Raw genomic sequence first — 13,989 nt, forward strand, 5'->3', positions numbered from 1 at the left:
GCATGCTAGCTTCGGAAACGTCTGGATAAAAGTAGAAATTGGCCAAATGGACATATAACATGCCATGGGAGTTGGTCCGCTAAAATTCGGGAGGCGGCAAATACTCCTTTAGCGGACCAACTCGCCTGGCATGTATCTGTCTACTTGGCCAGTTTCTACTCTTTCCAGTCCCTTCTGAAGCCTGGTAGAGTCTAGTCTATGGCTTAGATACTCGTCTCTTTCTAACCGAAGGAAACTGGGAAAAATCTTCATTATCTCGTTATCTAGACAATACACAGCAGTCACTCATGCAGGCAGTCACCCCTTTCCCCATCACCCGAGGTTGTGCAGCCATTGTTTACCGGGATCCTGCCTTCCGGACACGCGTCTCACCTGGCTGGGAGAACACAACAGACAGACGACACACCTGAGCGGAGACATGTCGGGTGTTGGTCACGGAGCCTCGGGCGCGGGGAGATCTACCAGACCGCAGGACGCATGGATAGCGATCTCCGACCCGGGAAAACTTAACGCATTCATTCCCGGCGGTGAGTCACCGTGCGTTTGTTGAACTTTCGCAGTGAGAAAGCCACTGAATTGCGGATAATTTACAAATCATTAAAACTATCACAAGGGCATATTGCACATGATGGTGACTCTATATCGTTACTACTGTATTATCTATAGTATGTAGAGTTAACACTGGCTGTACACTTGTCTTTTAAAAACTCACTTGTATGTAATTGTGATGGTAATTGTGTGTTGTATAATTTTAACGCAAGTATACAAATCAGCGCCCTTAATTGCCGGCGCTGCCATGTACTTGAGATTTTTATGATGAATCAATAAACAGAGGTTACATATCACACGCTTAGTTACAGAATTTAAATGACAATGACAATGATGTTTATTGCATATTCATGCCCTTCCGGGCTAAATGCACTGGATGATATAACATATTGGATGATACTAGTTACTAGTAGTACATAGGGAATTGTATAAGAAGAAAAACAAAACAAACAGCTACTATATACTATAATTCATCTAACTCTAACTCTCTTTAAAAATAAATAGGTACACGGGAGTATAGTATTGCGAATGGTACACGCGTGACATCACCGATCTCACAATCCTTGACAAAGACTTGAGTTCACGGTACAGTAGTAAATTTGTGTAAGTCCAATGTCTTGTCTTGGGAATAACAGTTTAAACCTGATTCAGTATGACTTTGGCAAATGATAGCAGTGTTCTTTATTCACAACCACTTGTTTAACAAGACCCGAAGTTTCGCTCGCAGTTCGATGACCACCTGTCATCTTCCAAAGGGCAATTGAGACTGGTTCACTGTGAGCTGAATTAAGCTTAAATGTTACTGGTTGACTGTGCACTGATGTTACTGCTAACAATACAGTCTCAAACGTAAAGTAATTGTGACATACATATGTATATTGTTACAACATGGTGAGATATGCAGCTCCAACTGTGAACAATGTTACGCCTTTACAGTGCTGAATATGCATGAGCGGTTTATGTACATACATCTCTACAACCCCTATATACTGTATAATAAAATTCTTCATCGGCCTCCTTCCCGGTAGACGATGGGCCTGGTCCAGCTGACCATAATTGTGAAAAGAGAGCCTAGTGCCTTTTCTGTCACGTGACAGTAAAATTCTTCAGAAATTGAAATTAAAAAATACTTGTACAACGTGCTACAGTCGGCATAACGCCTCTGACATGTCTTCCTTTACAGCTCAGCTGGTATTAACTCTACGGAAGTCACTAAGATAGCATATCACAAGATACAAGTGCAGCATACGTCAGAGGAGCGATAAAAACACGAGCAGGGCCGATATAACAAGACCGGAGTACAGCAGATCCCACTTTAGTGATTTCCACAGAAGCGATAAAGTCATTCCGTTGCCGCAAGATAAGCGCGCTAACTCTATGCACGCCACTATCAGATATATGATATCAGACGACATAAAGGCGAGGTCTCTGAGCACTTGATGACGCTCCCCTAGCCCGAAGATCACGTTGAGGACGAACTGGTCGATTCCCCCGGCCAGGATGTGCAAGAGGGCGATGTCAGCGATGACGAGCGTCAGTCGCGGGGACAAGGGGGTTGCTTCATCCAGCTGCCACAGCACCAGAACTGTCGACATCAGCTCCGTAAGGGTGAAGAACATCTGATGCGGCCACTGCGCGTAGAAATCGTCGTTGTAGTACCCCCACAGAACCCACCACGAGTAGTAGTGTGAGTGGACGACAGAGACTAGCAGCAGGAGCATGGACGTCCTGATTTTACTGTTCAGAAAGATGCGGATGATGTAACAGATACATTCGTGTACCATCAGGATGGTGACTACAGTCAGGGTCCACATCTTTAGCGCCTGCGGGGTGATGTTGAAGTACATGTGTTTGTAGCCGCTGATTCCCATCTGGTACGTCCCCTTGAAGATGGTATCCCAACACGGGCAGGTGCAACTCTCCCGGTCCACGGGGGGTTTCTGAGGAGACCACGTTTTCAGAACCACTCCGAAGTGAAGGTAGTTCACAAAAACGAGGAAGAATGCGGAAGACGCAAACCCCAAAACTTTGGGACTCTTGATCCAACTCTTCCATCGCAATCCGGGCCGTGGGGTGGTACTGTCCAGCAAATCGCCTCCTCGCATATTGTCAGTCAAGAACAAAACAAGCTGTGAAGGAGAGGGATTACGTTGTTAGAGAAACGAAATGTATTCAAACGAAATCTTAAAAAGTTTCTACACAAAAATGTAATATAGACACTAGAACCGCTGCAGACGTATAGCTTTGGGACTCAGTGTATTTTATACACGTGAAATTTGCCTTTGGGATATGCTTATCTGCTCACTGTGTAGTGAGCGTACAAAGTCAAGATGATTAAGTTTCTTCTTTTGGTACACGTGTATGTAAAGTGTATTGACGGAAGTAAGACTTCCAGGTACAAAGAAGCTTGCCTCAAATGATTGAAGCCCACAACGACGAAATTTATTATTTTATAAGGCATATCGGTGGCTGCGAGCACGTGCTGGGTCACCATAAAAATACCTGGCTAGACTGCCTTGGTAATTTGAGAAGTCTATTATGTACATTTGGGGGAGGGGGGTTGTGAGATCCTAAATTCAGTGGCCATTATATTGGATTCACTTGGGAACACTTTTTCTCTTTGCAACGTTAATTTTGCTACATTGGCAGTGACCAAGTTGGACTGTACACTTGTATCTCATGAAGAAATCATATATATCTGAATTTATATTTCTGTTGTACGTTTTTATAGTCTGATATCAGAAACACACCGGTCGGACAGGTTTGTATGCACCCCCCTCCCCGCGACATTGGGTAACGACTCAAAGTGACTCCTGTTGCATGCATGTAATTATACCGTCTATTGTACGGCGTCCAATTTATATATTCATCATTAATATTCTGCTGCTAACGACCTCATCACGGGTCATACCAAGGACATATTGTGTATAAAACGCAGTGTTTTCGTTCTACTAAAACATAAATACATGGCTTTTCGAGTTATACTATCAAACAAGCCATGTGTACCATAGCGATTTTTGTAAGTACAGAAAAATATAGAATGGTGATAGTATATGGTGTAGTGCACACGTGATAATGAAAATAAAATCATCAAGGATATTTGAAAAACATTGAGAAGCAATTACTGCACCATTGGTAACATTTGGTACATGAAATAAAAATGATTAATGCACAAGGAGGAAGGAGAGTTGTTACTCACCTGTAAAATTAGAAATGAGTAGAACAAGCTTCTTCCTGGTACCTGGGACTCAAATCCACCTGTGACGTCGGCCGTACTCAACACACTGACCCCTGACCTCGGTCCATATTCAACAATCTATAAAAAGCCTTTGACTAATTTGGTTTAAAATTCACCAGGACAACATCAGCAAAATATGGATACACAAGACGACCGAGTAAATCGTCGAATGTGCTTGATTTCAGGCAAAATTAAAGCTAGAAAAAACAGCAAACACCCCGTCCCGCCAGGTAGGGTGTACTGTCGTCTGTAAACAAAATCATTCACCCGAATCACCGTAACCAGATACCACAAAGGATCGTCCGACAGGTCGACGTAAATATTGGTCTATAGGGGTGACTGCGGCAGACGGATCAAGAACATTTTTAAAACGCGAATCCAAATTTGTGAAATATAATTCAATTCATGTGTACCCGATGGTACTTTAAGATCTCTATAAACGAGTTCAGTGAAGTCAGATTAAGTTCGAAAAACACAGAAATGTGAACAGTCTTCTAGTGAAATCTAATACACTACAGTTGAGCAAACTTGCTCGACCGGTATTGTACTCGATGCTCATTCATTATGCATGAGTTGGTCTCACCTGAACTTAAGCCAAGCTCCAGAAACTACTACATATAGTTTTTCAAATATTAAAAAAAAATAAGAAGAAAGAGAACATTTTACCGAAACCAGATGAAGCCGTGCTTGTTATTTTTTATTGCAGACGTATCACTGTTTGTGTGCATGTGTAGACGCATACAGAGCACACAACAGCGTCTTACGTCTTACGACATGATACTGACAGAGCAACTAACCGAGGCTGAGGTGGCTCTGACGACCGTTCGGTTTCTTTGAAACAAATCTTCATCAGCGAAAAAAGAGCGTCTCTCGCTTGCTATTGTGTATTTTCAATATACCATACAGCAGGAACAGATGATTTGGAGTGTTGTATGAAATTGAAAAGCAAAAATTTTATTGCCTTTCTGAGGGTTAGTATTCGACAGCCGCAGACAACTTGGTTGATATTGGTCAGCGGCAGTGAATGCGGTTATCACTGGGAAAATAAGCCCAATTCTATTTTTCTCACCAATAGGATATTTAGTGTCCATAAATTAGTGAGTAAAATAGAATTCGGGTTATTTTTCACATTGACCGACAATAGAGGTACGTAGCCTTTTATCTTTTAGTTATACCCTTGTTGTGCAATAAAGTTATTATTTTTGAAGGGTTTGGCAATAAAATGGGCAAGATTTTTCACCTAACTTTTAGACTTTAAGCGTCTCCTGTGTGTTTCATTATATTAATTATGTTTCTTTAAGTGGTCTTTTAATACTAGTACGTTCTCTCGGGATGGAGACAGAAGCATACGTATCTTTCCAAGAAAATAGAGTTTAGCAAAAATGATAAAATTCACCCACAAAATGTCGGGGCCCATGCAACTGGGGGCATTTAGGGACAACTTGTTGTTGAGTAAAGAGATTCTTGTTACACAACCAAGTCTTTTATTCAGCCGACGTTTCCGTGACCGTCTGTCACCTTCCTCAGGGCAATTCTGACTGGTTCACAATGCACTACAGCACAGGTGTCGCTGCTTTAGATGCATTCACAAACGTACAGTATACAGTATAGTACATTTCAACTTGTTATTCCATTAATTTCCGGATATTTACCACATAGTGAATAGTATAATCCACAAGATATCTATCTATCGACTAATAAATCATGCACGAAGCTGTCGAAAAATAAGGCGTAAATTAGGACCCCGCCTCGCTAATTAGGACCCGAGTACGTCATTGCCTGCGGCCCTGCATCACGGCGCGCCCGTGTGCGTCTTTGTGGTTCTGCCTGGAGCTAAGGACTAACCGGGCACACGCCTATCTTGTCAAGAACGGCGCACTCAACCGTCACAAACATCAGTCCAACATTGTACAGAGTTTATAGATCCGTTCAGGGGCCGAATGTTGTACCAGATACGAGTTTTCAAATCGGTCGCGCTGTACAATATTTATCATTTATTTATAATTGAAGTATTTCACTTGAAATTTATTGTTTTTAACTTTACCACTTTGTTGACAACAAATTCTGTGATTTTTTCCTTTTCAGTAGTGCTTAGTTAGATAATTGTATAATTGTGATAAGAAGTTAGAGGTGTGTGTGCGTGGGGGGTATAGGTTCATAAAAACGACCAGCTCAGTACATGGTTTATTACTGTAGAATCATCTATTTGCCTGGTAGGAAGTTTTTTTTTTCAAAATTTGTGGTTGAATGTCATCCACTTCTGTAGAACAATAGAAAACACTCCAATCCCATACATAGTGCACCTGCTAAATATGTGATTAGTCCATTGAACTGAGCAATCACAATATCGTGATGATACAACATCTTTATTGTATATATATGCATGTACGCACTCATCTAAAAAATGGCATTCTAAGGATGAAACGTTATGTCCCTGAGAACATACTTTTATGATTAAGGAAATTTTCGTCTTTTTTCACATAATTGTGATCATGTATGTAAATTTCATGTCTATCTTTGTAAACCCTAACAAAATTCAGATTGATATATGTCTGCATGTTGAATAATAAAGATCCAATCCATTCCAAATACGTATTTTGCAGTGCCATAGTTTCGAGGTAAACAACCATTGCAAAAAAATGCCAACATTTTCCGTACATGTACTATCATTATGTGGGTGAACGACCAAGTTGTTTTTCTCATCTGTATTCCTCCCCCGCATCCCACTTCATATGAGCGTTCAGTAATTAGGTCAGTTCTAACAGCTTAGCTCACAAAAGGAATACTTCAAATTGTTGTGAGAGAGCATACAAGAAGCTCCTTGGAGAGAGTGAAAAACAAACCTCTCCAAGATAACTGTAGCACCTTTTGCATCCTCTGACTTCATCCTACATACCTTGTCATTAACTGTAGTGTCATTTAGTGTCATTGTGTAGTTGTAGTCATGGTAAAAAAACAGAGATAACGCCTCACCAATTTAATCCGTTGGTTCTCAGATGAACCCATTGAATCTTTTTCCAATTTGAAAAAAAAAATGTTCAGGTCCTGAATCACACAGTTCTTTACTCATATTTTGGCACCAGCAGTTAAAGAAAGTCCTTGTCTCTCTAGTTACAGTTTTTTGATCTATCAGATATCAATGCAGTGGTTTAAAATTAAATGGATTATAAGCCAGCCTGTCATGTTGACTTCACGGCTGCTATAAAGTAGCATTTAGGCAACCTCTTCATTTTTTTTGTATAGAAAACCTGTGAACTATCAAATGAAATTGGTGTGGAAATGCAGGACATGTAGTATACTGCTGCGGGGGTCCCTAACATGGGTGGGCAGGCAGTCGACTAGTCTTCACACCAGACCTCCAAGCAGCTCTGTCCACACCTCTGTTGCCTGGCTGCTATGCAGTAGTTCAGTGATTGTGCTAATGCAGCCACTGGTCACTGAAGTTTTAACAGTATTTCTAACACAGTTGAAACATTACTGTGTAAACTGGCTCTGCCCCTGAGGCATTGCCAAAATATGTAGACAACAAAAACCCCAATTAGTGGATCCAAAAATATTATGCAATGTCCAATCAGAGTTGTTGATATTCAATGCACCTGTTGGAAGCATCTCTTCACTTAAGTTCTTGTTATCCCACCATTAATGACCCAAATTGCTGCACTAATTGCTCCTCAAGAGTTCATTAAATTCTGCACTGCGCCGTATTATCTGTTTGGAAAAGTTCAACTACTCACGTGTACTAACGATAATTAGGCAACATCTTTCAAATTACAATGCATTTCTTAGAAACCTTCTATAGGGAGGTTGGTGCAATCGTTATTTGACACGAAGAAATCATGAAGCAGTTTTTTGTTTGAATCTTGACAAGCCTTTAAGTATGTGTAATACTGCATTTCTTGCCACAGCACTTTAAAAGAATATCTCAATCAGATTTTTTGTGGATGCAAGACAGGATCAAATTGGCAAGACTGTATCAAATTGGCAGTGTGTTCATTTGCCAACAAATGTGAAAAAAAAAAAAGATAGCCAGATGTATTGGCCCCAACAGTTTAAGTCTATCAATGCAGTGGTTTCATTAAAAGTTTTAGTGTCTGAATTATCAACCAGCCCGGCGTGTTGATTTTCATGGCTCAAGTTCTTGTTAGTTACCATTAATGACCATTAATGTTGTAACATTTGAGGCTAATCTATTGGACTCCTCGGCTTTTTTACTGTCGTTTTATATTTTCTATTAAAAAATCAAAGAAACAACATAAAACGTCCTTCGAAACAAGAAATTGAATTGGTATGGCCTTAGCATATAGTGAACTTTGGCTGACTCTTACTTGCAGTAAAGACCTGTGGTTTCAGACGATTGTGTAAGTGCTGTGTTACCTGGGCCAGGTACAACACCTCTCGTGAGAACGGTCAATTTCACAGCTATGACTCAGACCCCACCTGATTGGGTTCAGTACTGTAACTCCAAAAAACTTCCTGACACAGAAATACATGCAAATTATGAAAATCTGCACTTTATGGCTTTCGCTTATGGATTTAGTCTTATAACCACACATATTATACTATATGGAATCACAGAAAGGTTTCATGGTTTTGATGCAGATTGTCAGTGTGGGTTTTAAATTTTGTAAAAAAAAGTTTTCATGTTTGCGGTAGGTTTACCTGTAGGGCTTTGTGCAAGAGGAAGTAAATACCTTTACCCACAACAAAAGAACACAGACAACTATTTCCACATGACAGTCATGGAAGGTTGCCTAAACAGTCAAGTATGGGGATCTCATGTTGACATAATAAAAATGGAGGGTTGAGATACTGCTATGTCACTGTTAACGATCTTCAAGTCTTCTGTTATTTTACGTAAAATTTGAAAAAATTCTTTAGAATGATTGACAAGTAGTATTATTAATAAAATTTTTAGTTTGATTGAATTGTTTGATGGATACCCTACCTTTGCAAGCTTCCCGTTGTTGATTGATTGAAAAACAGAATAAGGGAAATGTATGTATGTATGCATATAATCATTGTGTAAACCAAATGTAAGGTCACACCAATTTAATCAAACCACTTTTATCAAATCACTTAAACGATACATAGACAAAGACTTGCTTCAAGTGTGGGGGGTCAAAATACCAGTATGAGCATTTTTGGAGATGATTCAGAATGATGAAATGAAAATTTTGCCAAGCAAAATTGTGGGTGCTTCAAGAATGACTCTGACTGAGGAAATGGAGTCTCCTTTCTGTAGAGTAGAGGTGTGAGTTCCTGAGGAAGAGAAGTCTGAGAGGGCTGATGTTACACCTTGATTAAGCCACACCAATTTAATTTGTCGGTTCTCAGAATTTTTCAGCGAAAATATGAAGTGAACGAGCAAAAAAAAAAAATCCCCCAAATCTGAGATAGGAACCATGAAGTCATGCTAGTATATTGTCCTCAGGGTCACCTGTACACACATACAGGTAGTTGAAGTAATTTTTCCTAGAAACAATCGTGATGAATCATACATGTACACGTACAATGTAACCTGCAACTTCCTGCCACGTGTCCGTCATAGATTATCCAGGGGGTATGACAGAACTACAGGTGACACTGACAGGAGGGTCTGCATGGGGGATCCTGGTGGTCATAGAATTTCCACAAGGTATGAGAGAACTACAGGTGACACTGACAGGAGGGTTTGCATGGGGGCATACTGGCAATTCTTGATGGTAAACTTAGGAGGGCTGACAATTGTGTAACAGCAAATTTATGGGGTGTCTATAGCCTCTACCAGGCTTGAGGAGGCGGCTGGAAAGAGTAGAAATCGGCCAAAATAGAGAGATAAGCATGCCAAGGGAGTTTGGCCATTGAGAGAACAGTTCGCCGCCCCACGGGCCCCACGCCCAAACTCCCTTGGCATGCTTATCTCTCTATTTTGGCCGATTTCTACTCTTTCCAGCCGCCTCCCCAAGCCTGGTAGAGGCTAGGGTGTCTAGACAATTGTGATTTTTGGGCAATCTATTTTTGACGTACATGATATCAAAAGTTTTAATTCAATTACAATGAATTCGGGATGATAAATATTGTGCCACGTGGAATGAAAGCGACCAATTACCCTTCACGAACAATTGTCTGACAACGATTACTGTTGAAAATTAATAGCGCCTGACTGCGATTCATGGAAAAGTGTGCAGACTGCCTCTTACGGTCAGCAATAACAGGAAGGGGTGGGAGGATAATTCCTGTTTACCTGTATGGCATGTTCTGACTCATCATCAGTCAGGTGTTCAGTACAGGTGTGAGAGACGGGAGGAAGAAACACCTTTACCACAGATTTCCTGAAAGGCGTCATTTAGAAATGTCAAAATGTTTACCACAAATGTCCATTATGTCATTTGTAACTTTTGTGATGTCCTGTACAATACTGAGGTGATACATCACTGGTCTGGTCATTATAATGACACACTGTCTGATTAGTTGTTTCTCTCAGTAAAACTGGGTTTCAAAGTCAATTTCTGGTAACCCTTTTAATATAACTAGTAAGTTGAATCAAGGTTTTGATTTTTTATCAATCCCATAGCAGTATATCAGATGCAAAATTGCAATGTCACTGTCATAATTTAAGAAATGCACACAGGGATGTTGACAGGCACACCTGGTGAGCATGTGGAATGTCACATGGTCATCAGTCTGACAGGTGACCTAGTTAGCTACAGCCACAGGTCAACCACCTCTCATCACTGGTCAAGGTAATAATAACATATACATCTGAATTATGTAACATTAGGACAATGCTCTTCATTTCACAGTCAGTTGAATCAGCCCTACTCCATTGCAAATAAGAGCCATTAAGAAGTGGAGGTGCTAAAATATTTTGTCTAAATAGGCCTTACAAAGCAGGTGTCAGCCATGTTTGTTTACATTCTGGTATTTTGAGGTGGTGCCACAAAATGAGTGCGCCTCCTGTGGACTGATTTAGGGCCAACCATAAATGTCAGAAATGTGAGATAATTGCACAAATATTAGTATGAAGAAAAGTGGAAGTAAATTACAATCAAATGAAGATTTTGATTTTTCAAATAAGATATGTCAGTGATTGGTGCAAACATGTTACATAATTCCTCTTTACTATGTGTGACGTCACTCCCAGACTAATGGCTGGACACACATCCGTTACTTGTTGAAGACTGTTTTTGTTATGTTGTGTTTGTGTAATCATTTTTTAACTGAGCAGTCGGATTTTGATGGCTGCAAATGTGAGGACACAAATTACTGTAAATGCAATTACCTAAAAATCTAATTATCAAAAGATTGTAAAGTACACAATTATTTCAACCAATTTATGGTGCAGCTTTTCAAAGGTCTCTGTCAACTTGATGTCTTGTGATTTGCCCAAACCAAGGACATTATACAGAAGTATAATGTCCTCCCTTACATAGTGAGTCATCTTTGGAGTGCTATTCTGTAAGGCGTTACTGACAGCAGTAATAAAAAAAAACCCCTTATTTTTAGAATGCATGTCTAAAACACCTTGTTTGAGTGACATGACTCTGAATTTCCTCATCTTGCCTATTTATAATGCATCTAATGGGAGCCCTCAGCACATTGTAGGCCATGTGCCATTTATCCACTTACCAAACAAATCAGCGTGACATGAGGTTATCTCTGCTGCCCTGGGTTAGTTGTTAAGAGGCTTACAGAGCTGCTGCACTTGTAGCAGTGGAAGAATTAAAGGGGAGTTAGGCAATTAGAGTCTGATGGATTCCATGAAAGTGTGGGAGTCAAATCATTATCTTCCTGTTTGTATAATTCTAAACCAGCTTGTGAATCAGTGTGATATTTGTGCATGGCAATACCAGAAATGCTATTTCTTACATTGTTAAGGCAATTTTGTTTGTTTGTTTCGAATAACCGGTAAATTGCCTTTAAAGGCGTAACACACCAATTTTATGCATGTAAGTACAAGCTGGCATCTGAGGCAGAATTCAAACCTGGGACCTCTTGGGTCTGAGCCGATCACTCTACCATTATTCCACACATCCCCACATTTTGCTGGTATACTAGATCTACTGCAAGCTAAGTTTAAGTTCTTCCAAATTGTTATATTTACACACCAATTTTTGTCTGTCAAAAGATAACAGATTGCACAAATTTTTTGTCAATCAGCAGAAAAATTGATGGAAAGACGGATGCCGGCTGAAGGGCATTGACTTGTACAGTTACTATTGACTCAATATTTGTTGGGAGATCCCTGTCATTGTCATTCTGTGATGCTAGGATTTCCTGTGGCTGTTTTGTCCTACATCTGTCTCTAAGCTGCTAAATGTCACCGGCAGGCTCCAAGATGTTTCACATTTGCTGCCGGCCATTGACTCCCTTTTGACAGTTGTTTATCCCAGGAGACATGGTCAAAGGAAAGGGCATTGAAAAGAAAGCAGCGTACCATTGTACTTGGTTGGCTATCAACTACAAGGCGCACACTTTGTGCTAGCCAACAATACAAAAGGTGTACATGTACTTTTATCCAACTTTTTTTTCCAAGGATAAGCCAAGAAGATTGGATGAAAAAGAAAGTACTCGACTCAAAGCTTGCATTTGTGAATAGAGCTTCAGACAACAAATACCAATTGGCAGGGTTCTAAATATATACATTCAATTTAGAATAATGAAAATGTTCATAGCTATATATAACTGTTATGCATGATAGGTGTGTTTGCCAAAGGTCAAGTGATTTTTGCTTTTGTGACTTTCATTAACGCTCTTTCAATCAAATACATTCCAAGGTACCAAATCACAGCTGGGGAAAGCTACAGACAATTACATGTTGTACTGCCTAATGAGCTGGGACCTTTCAGAAGACCTTCTACAACTGACGTAAAACATATGCAAAAGGTTGGGCTGCGTTCTTTCCTTTCAAAAGTCCACAGCCATGGCAACCAACACTGTATCCATAACATTAATGCCCTGTGGGGGTTCAGGTTTTGGTTATGGTACTGAGCCAACTGAGAAAAGTATAAAACTTGTGACAATGACAGGTTGGGACAGACACAAGAATGGAAAGAGGGGAGGATCACACCACACCAATTTAATTTGATGGTTCATGGTGTTAAGAAAATGATTTTTTTTTTGAAAATAAGAAAAAATGAAGAGGGGGAACCAAAAATAAATTTTCAGGTCTTTAAAATCTCATTATTAAAGTTTAGCATAACGGCATTGGGCTATCTGTTAATTTTAGTATTGGTGTGGCCTAGTACACCTTCAACTGAGGTCCACAGAACGTAAAGCATTTATAATAGTGGCTGGTACTGTCTCTCCCATTCTCTAATATGGACTTTTGTCTAACTTGTATTTTACCTTGTAGGAAGCAACAAAATGGAATAGTAGAAGGGTCCTCAAGTATACATGTGGTGTGTACCAACAGTGAGATAAAATTGTCTCCTTTCACACCATAGAAAGGTAATGTTTTGGGATGACACCACTTTTCACCACAACTGGAGAAGGAACACTCAGTACTGTTTGGGGTCCAACACTGTGTACAACACAGTGAGAGTGAACATCACAATGGTGCAGGGTTTCTTGGATGTCCAGGTGGCAAACCCAAATACCTGGTCTGTTTACTCATCTTAAAACCACAGAAAGAAAGATAAGGATGTTATTGTCACATGGGAAAAAAATGTTTTCAAGTTTCAGTTTCAGTGAAACTGTTAGTCAAATGATCCAACAGAAAAATCCCAGTAGTGCTATTTAATCAGTTGGTTTAATCAGACTCGCCTGCTGCAATTTTTTCTGACTTATTAAGAAAAAAAACAGAATCTGGTTCTGAATCCTTGTTGTCAGATTTGACATGCAGTAAGTCATCTAATTTTTTATACACGAAATGCTCCAACACCACAACAAAGAAAAACAAGCTGTATAACTTTAACACTCATACTGTATATTGACCCCTGGCATGTTATATATCTACATGTAACATTATTTGGCCAATTTCCACTCTTTCCACCCACTTCCGAAGCCTGGTAGAGGCTATAGTGCGATGGTGCCAGGCACGGACATGGACCAGCGAGGGATGAGGCATGACTGGAGAGCGGAAATCTCACCTCTGTTCTGTGCCACAAAACCGTCATGACACTTCAAACAGACATGGGCGCTGGTTACCTGAAAGGCAGCATTGAACCCAACATGTGTCAGCAACATACTAATAATAGACATTGTGGCCACGTAAAAGCAAT

The 13,989-nt window shown here is 40.1% G+C and overlaps 1 protein-coding gene across 1 annotated transcript; it reads right to left on the reverse strand.

Moving 5' to 3' along the window:
• Positions 1 to 902: 902 nt before the first annotated feature.
• Positions 903 to 3,862, reverse strand: LOC109477293. The gene is made up of 2 exons (XM_019778395.1): positions 3,749 to 3,862; positions 903 to 2,678 (listed from the first exon to the last, which is right to left on the reverse strand). The coding sequence occupies exon 2, from the start codon at positions 2,652 to 2,654 to the stop codon at positions 1,800 to 1,802; it is 855 nt and encodes a 284-aa protein (XP_019633954.1). The 5' UTR covers positions 2,655 to 2,678; positions 3,749 to 3,862; the 3' UTR covers positions 903 to 1,799.
• Positions 3,863 to 13,989: the final 10,127 nt, after the last annotated feature.

The sequence above is a fragment of the Branchiostoma belcheri genome, unplaced genomic scaffold (assembly GCF_001625305.1).
Source record: "Branchiostoma belcheri isolate BF01 breed outbred unplaced genomic scaffold, Haploidv18h27 scaffold4, whole genome shotgun sequence".
Taxonomy (NCBI): domain Eukaryota; kingdom Metazoa; phylum Chordata; class Leptocardii; order Amphioxiformes; family Branchiostomatidae; genus Branchiostoma; species Branchiostoma belcheri.